This window comes from Prionailurus bengalensis, chromosome C2 (genome assembly GCF_016509475.1).
Source record: "Prionailurus bengalensis isolate Pbe53 chromosome C2, Fcat_Pben_1.1_paternal_pri, whole genome shotgun sequence".
NCBI classification, from domain to species: Eukaryota; Metazoa; Chordata; class Mammalia; order Carnivora; family Felidae; genus Prionailurus; species Prionailurus bengalensis.
Genome location: NC_057350.1, coordinates 115,722,763 through 115,748,805, shown reverse-complemented (window position 1 = coordinate 115,748,805; position 26,043 = coordinate 115,722,763). Strand labels below are relative to the sequence as shown.

At 38.1% G+C, this 26,043-nt stretch overlaps 1 protein-coding gene across 1 annotated transcript; it reads right to left on the bottom strand.

Moving 5' to 3' along the window:
- Positions 1-242: 242 nt before the first annotated feature.
- TM4SF18 (transmembrane 4 L six family member 18) lies at positions 243-25,742 on the bottom strand. Its single transcript, XM_043595160.1, has 6 exons — positions 25,489-25,742; positions 25,199-25,392; positions 22,086-22,175; positions 6,333-6,475; positions 1,716-1,896; positions 243-954 (listed from the first exon to the last, which is right to left on the bottom strand). The coding sequence occupies exons 2-6, from the start codon at positions 25,373-25,375 to the stop codon at positions 940-942; spliced, it is 606 nt and encodes a 201-aa protein (XP_043451095.1). The 5' UTR covers positions 25,376-25,392; positions 25,489-25,742; the 3' UTR covers positions 243-939.
- Between the last annotated feature and the right edge of the window lie 301 nt (positions 25,743-26,043).

Below are 26,043 nucleotides of genomic sequence, written 5' to 3'. Positions count from 1 at the left end.
TATTTCAAGGCTACCTCTTGTAGCCCACCACACTCATCATCAGGAATGAGAAAATTAGGCTAACAGCTCAGTAAGATTATATAGGCTTATATAAAACTTTTTTTGTCTTTTCTACCTCACTACTTTCCTTACTGAACATTAAGTACTACTTTATGATATATTATAGATACTCAAGGTAGGAAAACATGAAAAACGCAGTATCTTTAAACAGAAAAAAGCAAAAAATCTTAATAGTAAAAATATGAGTTTTAAAAATGTATTTTAATGATAAAACATAATAAAGAAAATTTGGAAAATATAGAAAAGTAGGAAGGGTCACCTATGATCCAAGTCAATGACAGCTGACATTTTTCTGAAAATCCTTCTAGATTTAGTTTTTATTGTAAATTTTGATTATTTGGTGTTTACTTTAGGTGGTTATATGTATACTATAAACATGAATTTATAATCTGTTTTGTAAATTAACAGTATTCATAATCTTAAAAATGTAATTTGTAATGATTGTGTGACATATTTTGTAATGACTTTATAATATTACAACTAATATACTACTCTTTATTTAATTCTTCCCCTAAAGTTAGACTGTTGGATATTTCTAATTTTCCAGAATATTAAATAATGTTGTATTATTTATATTTGCATAAAGTTTTATCTTCTATTCTTATTTATTTCCATAGTATGGATTATTGGAAATGGATTTGTTTGACCAAAGGGTATAAACATTTCTGAAGATCCTGACACATATTGCTTAGAAAAATATTCTAAATGGAAAGGTAGCATAGTTGGCACATTCAGTGAGGAATGTAAATTTCATAAGCAGGCACAACAAACACCAAATGGAGAAAACACCATCACTGGAATATTGCCCTTAAGTCTATACAGTAGATATGAGAAAAACAGATGGCATATCTTGATAATGGAAAACATTCTTGTCCTTATTCAAATAATTCCAGGCTATGAAAAAAGAAAAATAAAGTGAGTAAAGTAGTAAATTTGGCTTGATTAATGATCCATAATCCAGGTAGCAACTTAAAGTTATAGTTCATATTCAAAACATGATGAATTTGGAAAATATCTATTTGAAACTACCAGGAAGGGTGTACGTTATTTTTAAATAAGACGCAAGATTACTCACTCATGATTTCTGTTCACTTGGGACTTGCCGGGTAGTTTTAGCAGTTTCAACCAAACTAAATTAACATCAATATTTTAGTAGATGAAGCAGAAGCAGTTTTGAAGAGATAAAAACAGATTTCTCTCCTTTAAAATCAATTGCTAATGATTCAGTATAAAGAATAGTTATTAGGTTAATGTAGCAGCATTCAGAAGAGAAATTATTTCAATGGGATAATGTTATGAGCCTTCAGTTATCTTATGAACAGGGAAATTCTCAATAAACAGTAAGACTTCTCTGTGCTTTGGGTTATCTCTACACAGAACACTGAAATGTTGCTCATGCAAAACATTTCTGCTGTTTTCACCACTAAACACTGAGTGCAGATTTTATAACTATTCCATTGATTCATTTCATATAGGCAAGCCAAGAGACACATTGGAATATAAAAAAAATGAAATATTAAAGTTTGAGTAAAGATGAGGGCAGTAGGAAGGGAAAGAAAATGATGGGAGTCTAAAAACCATTTAACAAGAGTCACTGAATCTTGGACAGTGGGGGTAAAATGGAAGACGTACAGGCGCCACTAATGATCTGTTACCTGGATGATGACTGAATAGTTTCCACACAGTATCTTGGATAACTGAGTGACTACTCTGATCAGGCAAACAATCACCTGAAGCCCACTGAGTGCTATTAGAATGGAAAATAAAATGATATTCCACTCCACTACATGTGCAGGTTCCAGGCACTGAATCCAGATGCTGGAATCTGTAAGGAAACTGACAGAGAGGAGGGATATGGTCAGCAAAATTGGTCCAAGCAAGAAGGCCACAGATGTTTGGTCTGTTTGGGAAATTAATATATATGATTGAAATACATAATATTATTAAATGTGAATTAATACATTTAAAAAATCATTCATATATATATATGCATAGTATATATATAGTATGCATAGCATTGGGCTATGCTTATTTAAACATGATGCCTGCCTCAGAGACCATTTTAGTTCAGTTAGAAGGCAAGCACATATGGATAAGTTCACTAGTAACAAAAGGCAGCATGTGTCAATACCAAGAAAGTTGAAGATCGTTCATTTCCCTAAAAGTCCAGAAGTTAGCCTGGGCTGTCAGAGACAAAGCTGAGCTTGTGCTAGATTCAAAAATCACACCTGTGGCAAAATAGCAAAGGTAAATGCTGCTAGAAATTCCTAGACTCTGTCCCAAAGGCCTTTCAAACTGTTTTTCAAACTTGAGCATAGATCAGGACTATCTGGAGGGCTTCTGAAAATGCAGGTTACAGAGATACACCCCAGAATTTCTGATTCGGAAGGTCTGGATGGGGCTTAAGATTTTTCATTTCTTTTTATTTTTTCTTTTTTTAATTGGTTTTTATTTATTTTGAGAGAGAGCGTGCACGTGTGAAAGGCAGCGAGTGGGGGAGGGGCAATGAGAAGTAGAGAGTTCCACACTGTCCCAGCAGAGCCCAACAAAGCATTCAATCTCACAAACCATGAAATCATGCCCTGAGCTGAAATCAAGAGTCAGACACCTAACTGACTGAGCCATCCAGGCGCCCAAGATCTTTTAAGTTCCCAGTGATACTACTGTTCCTGGTTTGGAGTCCACAGGGTGACTTTAGAACATTGCTGCTTGACTGCTGCTAAGATTTAGATTCTGAGGTGGGAATGCAAAAGATTGAAAGGTTCAATTAGTTTAGTTTTGTACTAGATTGTGAGAATTAAACCACTATGAAGATAATCTTAAAACCATGCTGAATCTACCCTGCTGACTTATGCTCACTTCCAGATATGCTATGGCTATCAGCACTTGTCCTAAGGGTGACACTGTTCAACTGAATCAAAATGGAAAACTGGCCTCCTCAGAAAATTCCCCAAACAAAAATAATCGAACCTATTTACATGGCAGAGTTGTTTATAAATGTCTTGTCAACAGCAATATGCTTTTCCTTAAGACAGCAATTAAGGCAACCTGGGTACTGGACAAGTGGCCTTGAGCATTAGCGTCTGTGGTAGAAAGAGATGAATTCTGCATTTTGAGGAACACTACCACCATGACTTCTCTCTTCTCTTAGTTTTTCCTTCTCCCCCCTCCATTTCTCTCCTATTTCTTTCGTTCTCTGTTTCCTCTCTTTATTTCCTACTCTCTATGCTCCAGGACACTCAGAAGCACTCTGAGAATTTCCTGATGTTGCTCATGGCCCTTAGGTCTCAAGTGGCAAAGAGTATTCAATATGGAACTCCTGAATCTGTAGGATCTTGAGCAAGAGACTTTACCTCTCTGACCTCTAGAGGCTTATTTGGACAATGGGCTTAATATATCTAACCCTAGGGTTATTATGAATATTTGTTGAAAAGTGTGTAAAAAATGCTTTGGAACCTGTAAAGCATGGTACAGATGTAATTTTCTGTTACTATTACCCTAGACCCATTTCATACACCCTCATACTCTTAACTCAGTCTCAGCCACTAGGGAAGCTAATCCCTTCAAGATCCTTACTCTAGGGGCGCCTGGGTGGCGCAGTCGGTTAAGCGTCCGACTTCAGCCAGGTCACGATCTTGCAGTCCGTGAGTTCAAGCCCCGCGTCGGGCTCTGGGCTGATGGCTCAGAGCCTGGAGCCTGTTTCCGATTCTGTGTCTCCCTCTCTCTCTGCCCTTCCCCCGTTCATGCTCTGTCTCTCTCTGTCCCAAAAATAAATAAACGTTGAAAAAAAAAAATTTAAAAAAAAAAAAAAAAAAAAAAGATCCTTACTCTAGACTGTTCCCAGTATATGCTATGCACAGATCACCCAACACTTTTAAGCAAGGTGATTTGCAGGGCTGCCCTTCCCCCGTTCATGCTCTGTCTCTCTCTGTCCCAAAAATAAATAAACGTTGAAAAAAAAAAAATTTAAAAAAAAAAAAAAAAAAAAAGATCCTTACTCTAGACTGTTCCCAGTATATGCTATGCACAGATCACCCAACACTTTTAAGCAAGGTGATTTGCAGGGCTTTGATTTTTCTCCCGGACTATGGTGCTATTTATTCTTTGTGTAAACCACAGGCTCATAAGTGCATTAGCAGGGTCTGGAAGGAATAGAGACACTTTTTCTGATAGTCCTTTCCTCCACAACCTCCATATACGACTCTATCACAACTTTTACTTTATTATATTGTAATTTTATCTTATCTGTATCTATATCTATTCCCTCACTAAACTGTGTACTCTGAGAGCCTCATTGTGATTTATGCACCCCTGAATAGCCAGGTCTAAGACCTAAAGCAGTGCCTGGTACATGGCAAAGATCAACAAATACCTGTTGAATGAAACTGATTCAGGATCCTTACCAGTCACCATGTCAGTGGCTGTATCTACTGCCCCCCACTCCACCCCACCTGGGCAGGTGGAGGACCTCATGTGGCATAAAAGATTACACAGGGTAATGATGTTAGTAATAAAAGCTGGCATGTCTTAAGCATTTATGAAATCTAATTTGTGCTTTCCTTCCATTTAATTGTGAGTTCTATGAGATAGAAATGATCATGATCTCCCATTTACAGAGGCTTAGGGATATTTGTTTAAGTCATAGATTTTGTAAGTAGCATATAGAAGACTTGAACCCAGATGTATAAGCATTGAAGACCCTCTGCTACAAAAAAGCTCCCATCTTAGCATTCTATTCGGTAAGGTCTGTCTGAGCTCCTAGAGGGAAGTAAACCTATGTAATTTATCTTTGACTCTCTAGCACCTAATTCAAGACCTGAACATAGTAGGTGCTCAATAAATATTTGTTGCATGAATGTGCAAATCAATAACTGATTTGTAGAATTTCAACATTAACACTTGTTTCGCCCAGAATTTGCCAAGCCTTGGAAATTTCTTTAGGAGACCAGAGACTTAACTTCCCTTCGTGGCTGCCGATGTTTTACCTCCAAATATTTGTATATAGTTGGGATTGGATGAATATGACTATCAAGGACAACTTTAAAGAGTAATGGAGAGGCATGTGAGAAGTCTGAGGTTCTTGCTTTGAAGGGGAAGTCTTCATTGGTTTGGGTGTGGAGGAAAGTTCAGGGGATGATGGCACAAAAAATGATTTTTTGCACCCAGTGGGACTTTCTACATTAGGTCCCCTTTCCTAAGCCCCTTGTGTCCCACAAGAGTGCTCAGAGTTATTTTCTAGTTCCCCTGACCTGAAAGAGAGCTCTGCTCAAGCAACGTGGCACTGGAAGCTTCAGAATGAATGAAGGCGACTATGGGCACAGAAGTAGCTTTGCAATGCAGGCCTAGGTGAGCATGTAAGCATTCAAATGAATGTGGGCCTTGAACAATAGACCCAGTCACATGGTGTTGAGAAGAAACTGTAACTTCCCTACGGAGTGATACTGACACTCCCTCAGTTTATACCATTAGAATTCTGAGCACAAGACGAGACAGGGAGAGATTCAATGAACCTCTCCTATATCTCCAACTGGGCCCTGCTTCCTCTAGAGCTGTTTCTACAGGTGCTGGCAGGTCAATAAACCAGGTGCTGGTAGGCTCAATGTCAGTGTGAGGTGTTCTTCGATCTAGGATTGGGTTCCTCAACACCTGACTGAACCACCAGCCCTCTAAGTAAGGCTACTGCCCTAGATTCTTCTTCAATACATGCTAGATAATCTCCTGGCTCCTCCATAAACTCCTGCACCTGGTCATGTCCCTGGATCTCATTCTGCACTTTGCTGCTCACCCTGCCCAGTTCTATCTCTGTGTTGTCCTTGATGGCATAGCATGGGTAACATCATCCATGGGTACTGTGATTCTTTCCCAGCCAAGCCCCTTCCCATCTGTAACGGACCACACATCCAAATTGGCCACAAAACAAGATTGAGTTGCTAGAACCACTCAAGTCCCAGGCTCCAGCAGTTGCCAGACCACAATAACCACAAAGCTTTGTTCTGAAGTATAGGAAAAACACACATTTCATTTGGATATCTCCACATCAGCCTCAAAATAGTGAATGCATAGGACATTAAAAGACTGGCAAAAAAAAAACCCTCCATCTAACCAGAGATCTGTGTAGGAAGAAATTGGTCTGTGTGTTATTAAACTAATAGGAAAATTCTGCACTAACGTACCCACATGGAACCCCAAAGTTATCATGGAAAGGGAGCAGGAGCATGAAGCCAGGTGTTTCTGGTTTACTGAGCCTCTTGATTTGGAGAATTATTCCTTACCGTCCAGCAGTGCCTTCAAAGGCGTACTCCCAGCCATTGAGAGTGCGGCAGTATGGACCCTGAACAAGGCCCAGAGCAGATATGACCAGGCAGTATCCAGAGAAAGCAATTCCAAGGGAAGAAAAAATCATTGACAGCAGTGTCTAAATTAAACATAGAAGAAGACGGTTAATGCTATAGGATGAGACAAGGAGATATTGTGGATAAATGATCAGATAGGTACCTTCCCCTACTCATCCATGCCTACTGCAGACTGTGTAATACCAAATGTCCACATAAAAATGGAAACACTTAATTCAAAAGCACCTAATGTTTAAAATAAGTTTTTAAAATGACTTTTTGCTCGGCATTCCACAGAGGAAACTAGTTACTTTAGTAAATTTGTTCCTTTCTTATGGAATTTCTATATCAAAATAATGATCATACATTAATGCAGTGAAGGTGTGTGATCAATCAACCTATATTTCTTTATTGAAGATGTTATTTTCTAGGTAGGGTGGGTTCTCTAAGAATCAAGCTATGACCATTGCTTTTCTCATGTGAGGATGATATGTGAATATCTTCACTTATATAAATATGAGGGGGAAACAGCAGGTGTCAGCCTAGGTGACCATATTTATGTTCAGGTGAGGATGGTATTGATGAGGAGGAGAACGTTTTCATTTGAGTAGAGAGAATGAGCAGTAGTCATAGGCGGATGGGTACAAGCAGAGTTGTAAGCGTAAGTAGACTGGTCTGACCTAAGAGAGGGCTCCTATCAAGCATCAGAGGGGAGAAGTTTATGAAGACCAGATTGACATGGGGTGCTAATGCTGGGGAAATGAGGTTATTGGACATGACTCAGCCCTTGAGTTGCTTACAAAATGAGTGCAACTTGTTATATCCAGTGGCATTTCATTAATTTTTTTTAATCTACCAAAAGGCTGAATGCATAGTCAATATACCTCTGTATACTCTTTATCTAGACTCACCTTCTGTGAATATTTTACCATTTTTGCTTGCTCTCCCTTTTTCTGTATGTATATGCACATATACATGCACATATCTTTATTTATTTACACATTTTTGTTGCTTTACCCCTTGAAAATAGGTTGTGGATATTGTGATATCTCACACCTAAACACATCAGTACATATCTCCCCAAAATAAAGATATTCTACTATTCTGCAACTGTTTTTACTTTTTTGTACAGGACCCAATGAAAATTTACACACAGGGTTACATCTCTTTAGTTTCCTTTAATCTACATTAGTCTTGCTGCCTTTTAGTTTTTTAGAATATTAAACTGTTTTTGAAGAATACCAGCAAGTTGCCTTATAGAATGTCCCACAACCTGGGGTTTTCTGATTGCTTCCTCACAACCAAACTTAGGTTCAACATTTTGTCAAGAACACCTAATGGATGTGCATACATTATGAGCCTCTCACTACAATTGGTGATGCTTTTGATCTGTTGGTTAAGGTGATGTTTTTCAGATCTATAAACATATGCCACCTTGCAACTAGTAATTTGTGTGGTAATACTTTGAGACTGTGTCATATGCTATTCCCTAAGGACATTTCAACTAATGGATTTACCATCCACTGATGATCCTCATATCCACTGATTACCAGTTATCACAGTGATTGATTGCAGGGTGCTGCTTCTCTAATTCTATCGTTTCTTCTGCATTTTTAACTTCCTATTATTGTGGACTCATGGATTTTCTAATTCAGTGTGTTTAATTCATAACTGTTATTATTCTTTTAGATGCTCATTTGGTCCAAGCATGGCAGTGGGAACATCTTATTAAGTCAATTCCTGTACCCTTTGAGATACCCCTATCATTCCTTGAGCACCTCCTTGCTTCCTGAAACAAAATGTACCAAGTTCATTTTGAATTGATAAAGACCCAGAATAGCTCTTTTTCCAACAAGCCATGTACTTGGTTTTTGAGCAAGGAAGTGACGTGAGCAAATACATAATTTTGAAAGATGGCTCTGGCAGTGACAGCATGCTAGCTGGAAGTGACAGAGTCCAAGATAAGGATTCCATGTGGAGACAACTTTAAATTGAGGTGACAAAGAGATGAGCTAAAGAAAAGACATTGGGATGGAAATAGGTAGCTGGAGATGGACTGAAAAAAAAAATTCCAGAGTTTGAAACTTGAACAAAAAGGACAGAAATAGGGATGCCAAGAAGGGTAGTTTGGTTTGGGAGACAATTTAATCTAGTTTTAGAAATGTTGTTTTCAAGTGAGAGAACAGCCAAGCTAGTTAACAATAAACTCAAAAACTGAAACCAGGAAAACTGAGCAAAACAACCCTGTGATTTTTTTGGAACAAAAGTAATCTCAAATCATATATATTTCAAGTAAGTTAGCATTATTTTACCGATTAATAACATTAATACATGCTCATTATGGAAAATCAGAAAAATATACTTTAAAAACATAAGAAGAGAACAATTCTGCTTTTTACCTATTTGGTATTATTTCACTGATGTCTTCACATATGATTAAAATATCTTTCAAATTATATTTTTCATATTGACTTTAATAGAATGTTGCCCCATCATGGGATGCGATAAACACACTTACCCTTTTTTTAAACAGTACTGTTTGTTACACTTTATAAAGAAAATTTACCTATTCACTGATGCAGTCTTCCAAAAAGGAAGAAGGATGTTTTGAAAAGATTGAGCTCCTTGTTTACCAAATGTGCTCTTAAGACATTCACTGGAAAGATCAGTGAAGAATTTTTTCATTTGGGGAAACTGGCAACCATAGAATAATACGTATGTGTGTGTACATATGTAAGTTACAGTCTAATGAGTGCATACCATTACACAACCCAGATAAGCCTCAAAATAAATCCAGAATGAGAATCTCTCTGAGTTACAGTTTCATCTTCTATAAAATGTAAATGATATAGATGATTATAGTAACTCCGTAACAGGACTGTTTCAAAATTAAAGGACAGAGTGGATATAAAAATTATTTGAAAAGTGTAAATATAATTAAAATATTATCTATTATTCCAAGTACCTTGATTTAGCTGATAGTTGTTTCCAGGGATAACAACCTACAGCATTTTGGTAGAAAATGAGGCTCCACAGAAGAATGAAGAGCAAGCAATAAGTTAATAGGGCTCAGATCACCCCCAAAACATGGCACCTTAGCATAGTGAATACCTTAAACTGAAGGAGTTCAAGAAAATGGCAGAAGCAGGATGGTCACTCTGACTGCTCCCAACCTTTTTGCCCTTCTTCGCTGAAACAGGTCATAAAACTGCCATGTTTTATTACCCTCTCTGTACCAGGAGGAAGGAAGACATTCTTATCAGCAGAGACAGGGAATTTGGGGCCAAGAAACCTGTATAAACAAACCTTGATAAACTAAACCTTATCTTCCTAGTTACTTCTTCACCACTTACTACCCCTAGCCCAAACGCCTCACTCTTGCCAATTCTTTAAAAAAAATTTTTTAAACATTTATTTATTTTTGAGAGACAGAGAACGAGCAGGGGAGGAAGAGAGAGAGGGAGACACAGAATCTGAAGCAGGCTCCAGGCTCTGAGCTGTCAGCACAGAGCCCGACACGGGGCTCAAACCCACAAACCATGAGATCATGACCTGAGCCGAAGTCAGTTGCCCAACCGACTGAGCCACCCAGGTGCCCCTACCAATTCTTCACAAATTCATTGCTGTTTCTTTATGTAAAAGGCATAGAAACTTGCTACGCTGACTTCTTCAGGTCTTCATTCTCTTGTGAAGGTTCCCATGTACACGTAAAATCTTAATAAAATGTGTATGCCTTTCTCTGGTTAATCTGTCAGTTTTAATTTTCAGACTGAGCCGGGAACCGTAAGAGAGCTGAGTAAAACTTTTCTCCCCCACAGTTTCTGGCACCCAACACAGGGCACACTGGCCAGGGACACCTTGCTCAGTTCAGGAGCTACAGTTAGAGATCCTGGATCTCTGACAAAATCCACAGAATTCTTGCCATGTCAGTTGTTTGGATCTCTGCCTGTGGGGGACTGGTTGAGCAAAGGTGGTAGGAGTCTTTTCCTTTTCAGACTCAGATTGGCAGGAGAAAAACATAGTCAGAATTGGTTCTTTGGATTGTAACTCTGGTTAAAATCTGGTTTCAAGTCATCCATTAGTTATTGATCCTTTCCCTCCCAGGAACAGCTATCACTTTCCTGTTTGTCTCTTATTTGAGTTCTGAGAACTTGGCTTGGCTTTCTGCCTGTCAGGCAGGCAAGTGTCAGTTCTTGGAGATGACCAACTGTCAGATCGGGCCCCCAAGAATACGCCATACAGAAATTGGGTTGCACGCCCCTTGTGGCTAGCATTCTACCAACTGTCCACCAGCTCTCAGGAGGAGGTGTCTATGTCTTTGCTATTGCTACCTTTGGGAGTGGTTCTGGATCTTGCGAGGACTGTATCTTTTGCATCCTCTTTGGGGACATCTTTTATATTCATGGTTAAGTATTGGTTTTGGTTTTGAGTCACTTGATAGACTTAGTTTTGGTTTTGAGTCACGTGATGGACTTACTTTTGGTTTAAATATTTGAAACAATTTTTTTAAGGGGCTCTATGGTCAGAAGTTGGCCAAACTGAAAATTCATATTCAGATCCTGATAGACACTTAAAATCAAGGCCGTCTATCCTAAGCTGAAATGGGGCCCTTAGAGGGAAAGAAAGGATGCTGAAGGCTTTGTGAAATAATTTTGAAAATATTAGAAAGATACACCACTGTAAATCTAGAACACAGAAATTTTTTTACTTCTATCTTAGTTGAAATTCGTCTTCCTGATATAAAGAAGCAAATTGAAGATAATGTAGTTGGATGGGTGGGCCAGTCCCTTGATAACATTCAGGCTGTGACCCAGTTCCTTCAGTAATTAAAAACCAACTCTCCTTGCCCTAAAAATCTAGTCTTTATGGAACTAGAAGCTAAAAGCAATTCAAAGTTCCACCTATCTATCCTTACCAATTCCCAAACCTATTCATCTCGAAATGGCTGTAGATGTTGTAAAAGATCAGGACATTGGAAACAGAATTGCCTCAAGCTTCAGTAAAAGAGGAAAAAATCTAAATAGTAATCATTCTAGACCTCTTAATAATAGACAAATATGCCCCCAAACTCCTTCTGAAAGGGAATCTATATTCTCTATCCCTGGGAGCTATAACTCTTACCATGTCTTTGAAATGTAAACATCCCAGGAGATAATTAAAACACTGCTCACAATTGCCTGGGACTGAAGGGGTGGGGGAGGGAGGGCCTGGAGGTAGGGGAGGAGTTTAAAAAAAAAACTGCTATAGAAATTCCTTCACCCCAAATCTAGTCCGCAGACTTCATAAAATGATTTGTCAAGGGCAGATAAAAATCTTAACAGTCTTCTCCACAAATGTTAGTAGAAAGCTACAGCTAACTGAGCTGGTAGCCATGATTTCTTCTACCAGAAACACAATATGGACTCTTTTATAAACTAGTGAGTTTTGTATCAAAACGAAGTCTGTACAATCTCTGTGTCTGTCTATATGTTTCTTTATGTCTATATGTGTATGTTGCAGATGTGTGATATTTTCCTACCTTCAGATGATATTACCAAAACAATTTATAAAATCTCTCAAAAGGGTTCTATTCTAATTGGAGTAGAGGTAAATGAGTTCTCATATAAATTAAGTATTCTTAAAGTTCTCAGAAACACAGAGACTAATCTAAAAAAAATTTTAAGTTCACAAGATCTGGGATAATCCTTGGTAAATAAAGCTAGTTTAAAAATTGTTGGGGACAAAATCTAACAAGCATATCTTTAGAGCTGTCATCATTAAACATAACACAGTCATACAATTTTTTTCTATCTAGGATTACTAGTCAAAGAAACTTATGTTATTTCTACTGTGTGTTTAAGAATATAGAACCATAAATTCAACCTAAAACAAAAGCCTACAGTAAAAATAAATTGCTGAATGTATGTCAAGCACAGCAGTTGAGAGAAAGAGAGAAAATGCATGTTCAACTTTTTAGGTGTTTCATTTCTATGGTGTTTGAAGCTTGCCTAATATATATATAATTCACAAAATTTGTCAACCAGAAAATAACTTAAAATGATAGCTAACTTTGTCTATTGTGTCAGGAAATCTTCATGAGTAATCTAAGTAACCTAAGTGTTCAGAGCAAGTTAAATACATATGTGATAGAAGTTTAATACTGAATTTTTCAATAATGATTAGGTTTTATAAAATACATTGGTTTTAAATTAGCTTCCAAAATCTTTTTGCTAACTTAAAACCTTAAAGTTACACTAAGTCAAGTTAAATGATGGTAATTCATTGAATAGGTACATCACTCACAAACAAAATAAGTTACTGAAACATTGCTTACTGAACATAAGTTTACCTACTTTTCTCTTTCTATTAGGGAGGAACTAAAGATATTTGGGTCTGTTAGTAAATGTCTTGTGCCACACTGAAAAATCACACTATGAGGAAACATATGCTTTAGATATTATAAAATAGCAGAAGAGGAGCCAAGATGGGGGAACAGCATGGAAGTTTTTTTTTGCATCTTGCATCCATGAAATACAGACAGATCAATACTAAACCACCCTGCACATCTAGAAAACTGATTTGAGGTTTAACACAACTGCACAACCCAAACCACAGAACTCAGCAGGTACGCTGCATGGAGAGGTGAACTGGGGGAGATAGAAGCCGTGGAGGGCAGGGAGCTGTTTTTTCTTCTAGAGGAAAGGGGGAGAGAGTATGGGAAAAGCACCACCCGTGAAAAGCAGCAGGAGAAAAAGTGGAAACAGCCACAGGGACTGAACTAAAAAGGGAGAAAGGAGAAAGGAGAGAATTTAAATTCCACTAAGACTCTATAAACAAGGGGAGCACAGAGTTTGAAACTCCGCAGTGGATACCAGGTGGTGCTCTGGTGGGAAGGACGAATCCCCAGGAGCAGAGAGCAAGGTCCTCAGGCCACAGAAAAGAGGCGGTTCCCCTGCTAGGAGGACATATGGTGGAGGCTGTGTGCCCTCCCCTACGGCCTCACAGGCAAAGGTGTCCGGAGACCCTGGAGAGCAACTACATTCGCTGGTGCTGGAACAAGGTCAACAGTGAAGCCTGGTGCCAGCCATGTGTTGAGATTTTCCATAATCCCTGAAACGCTGCTGCTACACGGTTGTGTGAACATTTTCTAGGGTGGGCTGGCACCCAGCTGCAGTCTCTGGGCATTGGCAGAAGCATGGCCCATGAACGTTCCTGGGTGGGGTCATCACCTGGCCATTGCTCGGTGAACGCTCCCCCAGAAGGTCTGAGCAGGTCAAAGCCACAGTCCCTCAGAAGTGAGGTGTGGGGAGACACAGCTGCATCTGAGATAAAATTCAGGAGGGAGGTGCCTCCTGGCAACCTGACCGCGCTTGGTTATGGACAGTGTAAAAGCGGGGAGTGAATGGAAGCCAAACAAAGGACAGGTGCGCAATTGCTGATCGGGGAGAACAGACTTCTCCCCAAAGTCTGGGTAGCTGGGTGATGCCATTTTCACCTCTCCCGTGCATGGTCATATACACTTACAAGTGCCACGACAACAATCCACCCCAGTAAGCTAAGCAGCGCCATCTAGTGGAGGATGGAGCAATTATACTAAGCCCCACACAACTGGGCAAACCTCTCTCTTCAGGAACACAAATCTCTGCCTGCTTAGTTCATGGACTATAAATTGCTTCATAGTTTGACTTCTAGGGGAAAACAATGCAATTTCAATTGCATTTCGGTATGTTCACTGGTCCATCTATTCGATTTTTTTTCTCTTTTTCATTTGTTTTCTTTTTCTTGAATACATAAAGAGAAAAAAAAATTTATTTTTAATTTTCATTAAAAATATTTTTCTTTATTTTTTTCACTGTATTCTTTACTTTTTTGTGAATTTTTCAAATTCTATTTTACTTCCATCATTTCATTTTCTTTTTTTTAAAAAAAATTTTTTTTCAACGTTTATTTATTTTTGGGACAGAGAGAGACAGAGCATGAACAGGGGAGGGGCAGAGAGAGAGGGAGACACAGAATTGGAAACAGGCTCCAGGCTCTGAGCCATCAGCCCAGAGCCCGACACGGGGCTCGAACTCCCGGACCGCGAGATCGTGACCTGGCTGAAGTCGGACGCTTAACCAACTGCGCCACCCAGGCGCCCCTCATTTTCTTTCAGTGTATTCATTTTTTTCAAATTTTCAAACGTTTTCCTTCCCCCACCCCCTTTTTTCTCTAATCGATAAAACTCCTTTTAATAACCAGACCAAAACACACCTAGGATCTAACATTGTTTATTTGATTCTTTTGTGTGTAGGGGGGGGAGGTGTTTTTAATTTTTTAATTTTATTTTTTTACCTTATTAATTCCTTTTCTTCCTTCAAAATGATGAAATGAAGGAATTCATCCCAAAAAAAGAGCAGGAAGAAACGGCAGCCAGGCACTTAACCAACACAGATACAAGCAAGATGTCTGAACCAGAATTTAGAATCACAACAATAAGAATACTAGTTGGGGTCAAAAATAGATTAAAATCCCTGTCTACAGTGACAAAAGAAGTAAAATCTAGTCAGGATGAAATTAAAAAATGCTATAAGCGAGCTGTAATCTCGAATGGATGCCACAGCAGCAGGATGCATGAGGCAGAACAGTGAAACAGTGATATAGAGGACAAACTTATGGAGAACAATGAAGTGGAGAAAAGAGGGAGACTAAGGCAAAAGAGCACCATTTGACAATTAGAGAAATCAGTGACTCATTAGAAAGGAACACCATCAGAATCACAGGGGTAACAGAAGATGAAGAGAAAAAGGGGTAGAAAGGTTATGTGAGCAAATCATAGCAGAAAACTTTCCTAACCTGGGGAAAGACAGACATCAAAATCCAGGAAGCACAGAGGACTCCCATAAGATTCAACAAAAAAGACCATCAGCAAGGCATATCATAGTCAAATTTACAAAAGACTCAGGCAAGGAAAGAATCATGAAAGCAGCAAAGGGAAAAAAAGTCCTTAATCTACAAGGGAAGACAGATCATGTTTGCAGCAGACCTATCCACAGAAACTTGGCAAGCCAGAAAGGAGGGGCAGGATATATTCAATGTGCTGAATCGGAAAAATATTCAGCCAAGAATTCTCCAGCAAGGATGTCATTCCAAATAGAAGGAGAGATAAAAAGTTTCCCAGACAAATGAAAATTAAAGGAGTTCATGGCCACTAAACCAGCCCTGAAAGAAAATTTAAGGGTGAATCTCTGAGGGGAGAGAAGACAGAAAAGAAAGAAAGAAAGAAAGAAAGAAAGAAAGAAAGAAAGAAAGAAAGAAAGAAAGAAAGAAAGAAAAAGAAAAGAAAAAAAAGGAAAGAAAAGAAAAGAAAGGATAGGAAAACAAAAAAAGACCAAAACAACAAAGACTAGAAAGGACCAGAGAACACCACCAGAAACTCCAACTCTACAAGCATCATAATGGCAATAAATTCATATCTTTCAGTACTCACTCTAAACATCAATGGACTAAATGCTCCAGTTAAAAGACATAGGGTAACAGAATGCATAAGAAAACAAGATCCATTTATATGCTGTTTACAAGAGAGCCACTTTAGACCTAATGACACCTTCAGATTGAAAGTAAGGGATGGAGAACCATCTATCATACTAATGGTCGACAAAAGAAAGCCGGAGTACCATACTTATATCAGACAATCTAGACTTTAAAATAAAGAGTGTAACAAAAGATGAAGAAGGATATTATATCATAGTTAAGGGGTCTAGCCACCAAGAAAACCTAAAAATTGTAAATATTTATGCTCCAAGTGTGGCACACCCAAATATATACATCAATTAATCACAAACATGAAGAAACTCATTGATAATAATACCATAATAGTAGGGGACTTCAACACCCCACTTATAGCAATGGGCAGATCATCTAAACAGGAAATCAACAAGGAAACAATGGCTTTGAATGACACATTGGACCAGATGGACTGAACAGAAATATTCAGAACATTTCAGCCTAAAGCGGCGGAATATACATTTTTCTCCAGTGCACATGGAACATTCTCTGGAATAGATCACATACTGGACACAAATCATCCCTCAACAAGTACAAAAAGAACGAGATTGTACCATGCATATTTTCAGACCACAATGCTGTGAAACTTGAAATCAACTACAAGAAAAAGTTTGGAAAGATAACAAATACTTGGAGACTAAAGAACATCCTACTAAAGAAAGAATGGGCTAAACAAGAAATTAAAGAGGAAATTGAAAAGTACATGGAAACCAATGAAAATGATAACACCACATCCCAAAACCTATGCGACACAAAAAAGGCAGTCATAAGAGGGAAGTATATAGCAATCCAGGTCTTCCTAAAGAAGGAAGAAAGGTCTCACACAACATAACCTTACACTTTAAAGAGATGAGAAAAGAACAGCATATAAAACCCAAAACCAGCAGAAGTCAGGAAATAATAAAGATTACAGCAGAAACCAATGCTATCAAAACAAAAACAAACAAACAAACAAACAAACCCAGAACAGATCAATGAAACCAGGAGCTTGTTCTTTGAAAGAATTAACAAAACTGATAAACCACTAGCCTGTTTGATCAAAAAGAGAAAGAAAAGGACCCAAACAAATAAAATCAAGAATGAAAGAGGAAAGATCACAACCTACACAGCAGAAATAAAAACAATAATAAGAGAATACTATAAGCAGTTATATGCCAATAAGTAGGCAATCTGGAAGAAATGGACAAATTCCTAGAAACATATACACTACCAAAACTGAAACAGGAAGAAATAGAAAATTTGGCCAGACCCATAACCAGTAAAGAAATCGATTAGTAATCAAAAATCTCCCATAAAACAAGAGTCCAGGGCCAGATGGCTTTCCAGGGGAATTCTAATAAATATTTAAGGAAGAGTTAACACCTATTCTCTTGAAGCTGTTCCAAAAACAGAAATGGAAGGAAAATTTCCAAACTCTTTCTATGAAGCCAGCATTACCTTGATTCCAAAACCAGACACAGACCCCACTAAAAAGGAGAACTATAGATCAATTTCCCTTATGAACATGGATGCAAAAATCCTCAACAAGATATTAGACAACTGGCTCCAACAATACATTAAAAAAATCCCACAACCAAGTGGAATTTATACCTGGGATGCAGGGCTGGTTCAATATCTGCAAAACAATCAATGTGATTCATCACGTCAATAAAAGAAAGGACAAGAAACACATGATCCTCTCAAAAGATGCAGAGAAAGCATTTAACAAAATACAGCATCCTTTCTTGATAAAAAACTTTTAAGAAAGAAGGGGTAGAAGGATCATACCTCAAGATCATAAAAGCCATACATGAAAGACCCAATGCTAATATCCTCCTGAATGGGGAAAAACTGAGTGCTTTCCCCCTGAGGTCAGGAGCAAGACAGGGATGTCCACTCTCACCATTGTTATTCAACACAGTATTGGAAGTCTTAGCCTCAGCAATCAGACAACACAAAGAAATAAAAGGCATCTAAATCGGCCAGGAGGAGGTCAAACTTTCACCCTTCCCAGACGACATGATACTCTAATATAGAAAATCCAAAAAATGCCACCAAAAAACTACTAGACCTGATCCTTGAATTCAGCAAAGTTTTAAGGATATAAAATCAATGTACAGAAATTGGTTGCGTTCCTATGCACCAATAATGAAGCAACAGAAAGAGAAATCAAGGAATCAATCCCATTTACAGTTGCACAAAAGACCATAAAATACCTAGGAATAAATCTAACCAAAGAGGTGGAAAATCTATACACTGAATAACTATAGAAAGCTTATGAAAGAAATTGAAGAAGACACAAAAAAATGGAAAAAGATTCCATGCTTCTGAATAGGAAGAACAAATATTGTTAAAATGTCAATACTACCCAAAGCAATCTACATATTCAATGCAATCCCTATCAAAATAACACCAGCATTCTTCACAGAGCTAGAACAAATAATCCTAAAATTTGTATGGAACCAGAAAAGACCCAAATAGCCAAGCAATCTTGAAAAAGAAAACCAAAGCAGGAGGCATCACAGTCCCTTACTTCAAGATGTATTACAAAGCTGTAATCATCAAGACAGTATGGTACGGTCACAAAAACAGACACTCAGATCAATGGAACAGAATAGAGAACCCAGAAATGGACCCACAAACATATGGCCAACTAATCTTTGACAAAGCAGGAAAGAATATCCAATAGAATAAAGACAGTCTCTTCAGCAAGTGGGACTGGGAAAACTGGACAGTGACATGCAGAAGAATGAACCTGGACCACTTTCTTACACCATACACAAAAGTAAACTCAAAATTGGTGAAAGACCTAAATGTAAGACAGGAAGCCATCAGAACCCTCAAGGAGAACACAGGCAAAAACCTCTTTTTGGCTGTAGGGACTTCTTACTCAACACATCTCCAGAGGCAAGGGAAACAAAAGCAAAAGTGAACTATTGGGACCTCATCAAAATAAAAACCTGCACAGCGAAGGAAACAATCAGCATAACTAGAAGGCAACCGAAGGAATGAGAGAAGATATTTGCAAACAACATATCAGATAAAGGGTTAGTATCTGAAATCTATAAAGAACTTCTTGAACTCAACACCCAAAAATCAAATAATCCAGTGAGGAAATGGGCAAAAGACATAAATAGACACTTCTCCAAAGAAGACATCCAGATGGCCAACTGACACATGTAAAAATGGTCCACATCATTCATCATCAGGGAAATATAAATCAACACCACAATGAGATACCACCTCACACCTAACAGAATAGCTAACATTAACAACCCAGGCAACCACAGATGTTGGCAAGGATGCGGAGGAAGAGGATTTCTTTTGCCCTGCTGGTGGGAATGCAAATTGGTCCAGCCACTCTGGAAAATAGTATGGAGGTTCCTCAAAAAATTAAAAATAGACCAACCCTATGACCCAGCAATTGCACTACTAGGTATTTATCCAAAGGATACAGGTGTGCTGTTTTGAAGGGACACATGCACCCCCATGTTTATAGCAACACTATCAACAATAGCCCAAGTATGGAAAGAGCCCAAATGTCCATGGGATGGATGAATGGATGAAGAAGAGGTAGTATATATACACAATGGAGTATTTCTTGGCAATCAAAAAGAATACAATCTTGCCATTTGCAACTATGTTGTTGGAACTGGGGGGTATTATGCTAAGTGAAATTAGTCAGAGAAAGACAAGTATCATATGACTTCACTTATACAAGGACTTTAAGATACAAAACAGATGAACATAAGGGAAAGGAAGCAAAAATAATATAAAGACAGGGAGGGGGACAACACAGAAGAGATTCTTAAATATGGAGAACAAACAGAGGGTTACTGGAGGGGTTGTGGGAGGGGGAAGGGGTTAAACGGGTAAGGGGCATTAAGGAATCTACCCTGAAATCTTTATTGCACTATATGCTAATTAACTTTGATATAAATTTTAAAAAATTAATTAAATTAAAAAAAATAATGCTAATCAAATCACCACCACAAGTTTATGCCAGCCCTTTGCCAAAGATAGAATAAAATAAAAATCAAAGCATATGTTTTATTAATGGCAAACAAAAGGAATTATGAAATAGCATATTCATGAATTTGCCAATCAACTGAATGTTGATATACAACACTTCACAATTGCTTACTTCTTGGTTTTCCCTTGCAATTAAGGTTCCTAAGAGTTAAGAATTCTAGTGAATATATGTAATTAAAACCATGAAAAAAACAAAACTACTATAAGTAGTAGTATACAACTCTGTATACAAAAAAGGAAGGATGTGTTTTATTTTGTTTTTTAAAAAAGGCATGTGTTTTGGTTAATAAATAAAGAGTAATGGAGGTATGTTTTTGTTAAGGAGGAAGGAAACTTGAGGAAAACTTTTTCTCCAGTGTAAAGTGAATCAATTTCCATCACAGAACTTCAGCAGTTGCAAACTGGTGCAGACTCACAATTAGCCTGCAAGATGTGCTTTATTTAATTTAAATGACAATTAATTACCAACATAACTGAGAAGTTTTACATAAAACTCTGTATTTCTACTTTCTATTGACAACGGAGAAACGTTGCCCAGTGTTGTCGTGATAACTTTGGCTGGACTTCAGTAGCAGCTTCCTCTCTTCCTTAAACAGAAATCTTGCTCTAATGGCTACCAGGCTAACTTCTTTCTTTTCCATCAGGTATTGACTCCCGGGGGCATATAAACTGGGACCCTATTCGAGAGCTTACCTTGAAAGAGCTAAGCAGAGAATCCAGGGAATGCTTCCTCCCTTCCCCCTGCTCTTCCCTTTGAGATGCCAGTCATCTCATTCAATTTCATTTTAAGACCTTGTCCAGACTCCACACTGCTTATAGCATCCATTTGTGCCAGAAATGCTAAAAGTGAGTCAAGGCAAAATGGACACATTTATTTTTATTACAAACTTAATGGCACATGGTTTGTTTTCTAGAGATTCCCTGAGTATCACAGGTTAATGTTTACCTGAATCTACTGCTTCACCTAAGCCATTTTGCAAGCGTTTCCATAAGCATAATACCAGCAGCTACAGGGGGATGCCGAGTCAGTTGGTTAAGAAAACACATACACACAGTGCATATGTGCATGCACGTGCACAGAATGCATTTCAAGTTTTCAATTCTTCTCCACCAGGAGCACAGTTCTAAATTTAGCAGCTATTTTAGTCATCCAAAGGCATCTGTCAAAGAAAGCCGGCCATGCCATCTTGACTGCACATTAAAATCTGATTGCACCTCGGACCAACTAGGTCAGGGTGTCTGGAGGTGGGATTCCAACTCCAAGCCCTCAGATGATTGCAATGTTCAGCCAAGGTGGGCAACTGCCATTGCAAGATATGCCTGCCAGGCCTCTAGTAAAGTTCTTTTTAGTTAATACATCACATGTTCCCTTTGAGCCACAGATAACTCATAGAAAGTATGGATAACAATCATCTAATTCACTGGATAAGTGTTAAAAAATTATAAAGTGCTGTGCAAATAAGATTCAAAGCTAACCTTGAGGAGGAGAAGAACAATGATGGAAATGTAGGAGCCTAGCACCTGCCTGTTGAACACAGGCTTAGAAAATTTGGTTGTATTATTCTCTCTTGATTTTATTTGTTATTTTTAAAGACCGAGTTCAAAAAACATACATCACATATATCTAACATGTGGATAAATCTAATCATTATGCTGAAAGAAGCCAGATACAAGAGACAGATACTGCATGATTCTATTTACATTGAGTGCAAGCTAATTATGATATAAAGCAGATCAAAGGTGAGTCTCTTGGGGCTGATGCGAAGTGTTCTGTGTCTTGATGGTGATGGTGGTTTCATGAGTGTATTTGGCTGTCAAAACTCATAGTAATGTACAATTTTAATGGATGCTATTTATTTTATGCAAATTTGTCCTCAATGAAGTAGAAAAGGGGAAAAAAACTCACAGAAACCCAGTTAGGAAAAGGTAGTATTATTTTCTAATTTTGTGTATCTTTAAATCCTGAACTTCTGGAAGAACATCAGCAGGGCAAAGGTGGAGGAAAGACTGTAAACAAAATGAAAGATAATTTTTTTGAGGAAACTCTTGGGCTCTGAATTGAAAGGAGCATGGAGAGGGTATAATAGTGTCAATATTTTCATGTGTCTGAGTGAGCCAGGGCTCCCTCAACCATCCTCAAAGTACTATTGCTCTTACCATGTATTTTTTGCTGCAGTTTTCACTCTGGCAACATTTACAGTTATTATCATTCTCCAGTACAAGAAGAACTGCTGCTACTATAAGCATCTGTAGTAGGAAAGAGAGGAGATATCAGAAATGGAATACTAGTCATAATCAGAGCACAGTGATTTAGAGTAGGGACTCTGGGGCCAAGGGGACCCGGGTTCGAATCCCAGGTCTGCCATTTTCTAGCGGTGCAAATTTGAGAGTCCTTCCCTATAAAATGGTTTTGGAGACTCACTTCTTTGGGTTGTTATGAGGTAATGTACGTAAAATTTTGAACATAGTGCTTGATTTATAGTAAGTGATTGATAAATGATAGCTATTATTATCCTGATTACCAGTCATCAAAAGTTAATGATTAAGCAGTAAATGGTATGGACATAGGAATACCACCCTGGGCAGCAAACCCACATTTCTCACTGACTCGGTTGTGGAGGTCAAAGGAAAATCATTCACCAGACTTTGCTGTTTGCCAGACTCTCTCCATTTACTGCCCTCTGGGAATGCAGGTAAGAAGCATAGTTAATCTGAAACTACAGGTCTTGGGATGCCTGGGTGATCTGTTAAGCGTCAGACGTCTGCTCAGGTCATGATCTCACAGTTTGTAAGTTCAAGCCCCACATTGGGCTCTGTGCTGACAGCTCAGAGCCTGGAGCCTGCTTTTGATTCTGTCTCCCTCTGTGTTTCTGCCCCTCCCCCTGCTCATGCTCTCTGTCTCTCCCTCTCTCTCTCTCTCTCAAAAATAAACAAACATGAAAAAAATTTAAAAAAAAAGAAAATAAATTGAAACTACATGTCTTAGTTCAAAGTAAAGTCGGTTTAATTTCCCTAAGCATTCAAACCATCTAAGGTTCAAATTTTCGAGTGTGCTTTGTCTTTATCAAGCCAACAGTCTGGGAGAGTTCAATGTATTCTACTTCCCTTTCTTGGTATCTTAGGCAAAGGGCTCAAGTTCTGGAAAGAACATAGATTTCTTTATTGTTACAGTTCCTGATTTGGGCAGGTATGGACCGTGAATTGCTTCTGGAAAATTCTCTACCTATCCTTCACTCTCAATGTTCAGGACTGAATCTTGAAGCTGAGTTCATCACTATTTTACTATGTGTACTCAACATTTCCAGTTTCCAAATTCCTTCAGCTTTCATTTGTCTGTTTATTTATTTATCTATATTCCTCTTCTTTCTCCAAAAAGGATTCAATGCAGGACGAATAATGTTTTTCAAGAATTCCTTGACCATGGAAAATAGAGAACAAGTTCTTTTTCCAAGTTTTAAATTTTATACGGAATATAAACAAAAGAGTCCTATATTCTCCTCCTTTCAACACCATTAGGTATCACAGATTTTAGTAGATTCTGGTTTAATCTTAGTGATGCCATACAACTGATCCATTTATTACAATTACATATCGAGGGAAACAATGGTGAGAGAAGTCATGGTTCATCAGATATAGTAACAGGCTTCATTCCAATATTATTAGAAATCATTAGACCTGGACCCAGGAACCCTGTGTCAAAAGAGAAACACAGGCATTGCCCGTGTTGAAAGAGAAACTCCTTTCTTTTTTTCATTGTAAAAAACTGAATAACTAAATAACTGAAACACAGGGCTCAAGCATACTAAAGGAAAATTACCCCAAATCCCACCACCCTCACATGTCTTTTATGTATTTACTCCCAGTGTTTTACCACATGTATATATTTTACTTAGATGGAATCGTAATTTATTCACATTTTTTGTATCTTTTTTTGCCTAACACCAAATAATATGCACTTTCCATGTTATTACATCTTCGCAATTATAATTTTCATCACCATATGAAGTGAATGTACCACAGTTTACTTGGCCAATTCTATGCTAGGGTGCTCCTACTAATTATTTGCTGCCAGAAATATCTGTGCGTCAATTTCCTTGTTATGGATTATTTCCTCAGAATGAATTTTCAGACATTTTCATGGATCTTAATATAGCATATCAAGATCTTCTCCAAACAGTTTGCATCTATTTATAGTCTGATCACCAAACACTCAATAGGTACCTATCATATAGCAACTTTAATAGCATTGGGTGTTAATACTTTAAAGTTGACTCCCTTGCTATTCAAAATAGTAACCAAATGAAAACTGCCTTTCATCATAGCTATTCAAATACCATAATACCCACAAAGATGTAGAGATAAATTATAATGCATTTTCTTTTTATGTTATTGGAAGTATGATAAGCTTACAGGGCACAATGTGCTGTTTTTAGATATGATATGGTCAGGAAAAGTGTTTTTTCCTCTAAGTTGCCAACATGATTTACTGTCAGTTTGTTTTTAAAGAGTACAAAGTCATCAGGAAAACACTCATGGATGCTTACTGTAAATAACTCAATTTAGTTTTCAAAAACATGCTCCATTATTAGGGGTAAAATATAAGATTATTTAATGATAATGTGGCCCATCATCGAGTATTTATAATCACAATATTCACTGACTCCCTACTACATATCAGCCTCCATCCTGGGCCCTTCATTCATGAGATTTTATTGAATCCCCACAATTACCCTAAAAAGTAAATGCCATTACTCCCATTTTCCAAATAGGATACTGAGGCTCAAAGACACTGAGTAACTTGCTCAAGGTCTCATGACACAAATGGCAGAACTTATATCTGAATGCAAATTTGTCTGAATCTCCAAATCTCTATTTCCACACGGTCTTCATACCTCTCCAATCTAGAGAAATTGTGAAGGCAGATAGAAACTATTCTGGAAAAGAGCAATGCCACTGGAAATTAAATAGCTTAAACCTACACACAGGGTTCATGAGGACATAATATTTCTAAAGCCAGCGTCCCACATACTTTCATTAGGACTAATTTCCTACATTGCATGAGTGACATAAATGGGCAGCTTACCGAAAACAAAGCTGCCCTCCCAAGTCCTCACGGACTACCAGCCTCTCTACCCCCACCCATCTTCCAAATCCCAAACCCAGGATTAGTAGAATGATTTTTCCATTATTCATCATTTCTGCTAGGAACAAGACAATTCTTAGTAAAAACATCCCCCTTTGCAATCCCAAGTCTCCAAAGTCACACTTACCATGACACCTGAGAAACAGATTCCTTCAAAATACCACACGTAGTTGGTGAGTTTATTGCTGGATGCATAGGAAGTTTGCCCATTTGGGAAATACAGTAATATATTCACAATTATACTCCAAAGTGCAAGCGGAATCAGCAGACCACTTAGGCAGCCTCCACATTTCCGAGACCCCATTTTACCCTGCTCAGAACCTGCAGGAGATTGCAAGAGTGTAGAATTACATAAAACCTAATTTTATTCCTACCTGTCCTTTTTTTTTTTTTTTTTTTCTCTTTGAGATTACCTACCACTTTCTGGGTCAGAGCCCTTTACTTCATATTCATGAGAAGCCCAGGACTCAGCCAGAACTGCCGCTCACAGTCTCTTGGTGTGAAATAGTGGTTTACTGTTTGGAGAACAATAGACAATGATCAACGGCTGAAGAGCTGAGCTGGTCTTCATCCTGTGCCAAAGGAATGCGGTGTTTTTACTGCATTTTAAAATAAGTCATTTTCCTCCGGATTAGAAAACTGAAGACTTAACCCTGAGCATAATTTTAAGAAGGAAGTTGGGATTGTGGGGGTTGGAACTGAATCTGACATATTTCATCCAACAGTGAACAAGAGAGTTTATATCATAGCATAGTATGTGGTGCGCTTGCTCAAATATCCTGACTTTATATACCAGCCTTTTATTCAATGTTCTTTATTTTGTGCTCACTATCACCAAACTTTGTTCAAACTGTAGGGACCACGAAAAGAACAAAGAAAGAGACAGGCTGGTGAGTGAGAAAAACAAGATAACACTGTTGGTGAGTTTACTGTTGTAATACCAGTAAAGCTTTCCTTCTAAGAGTTCATACC

Coding starts and splice junctions, on each gene's coding strand:
- TM4SF18 (XM_043595160.1), bottom strand. CDS start 25,375: ATGGGGTCTCGGAAATGTGGAGGCTGCCTAAGTGGTCTGCTGATTCCG. Junction 22,176..25,198: donor TCTGTTTCTCAGGTGTCATG/GTAAGTGTGACT, acceptor TTCCTACTACAG/ATGCTTATAGTAGCAGCAGT. Junction 6,476..22,085: donor ACTGCAGCAAAAAATACATG/GTAAGAGCAATA, acceptor TGTTTAATTTAG/ACACTGCTGTCAATGATTTT.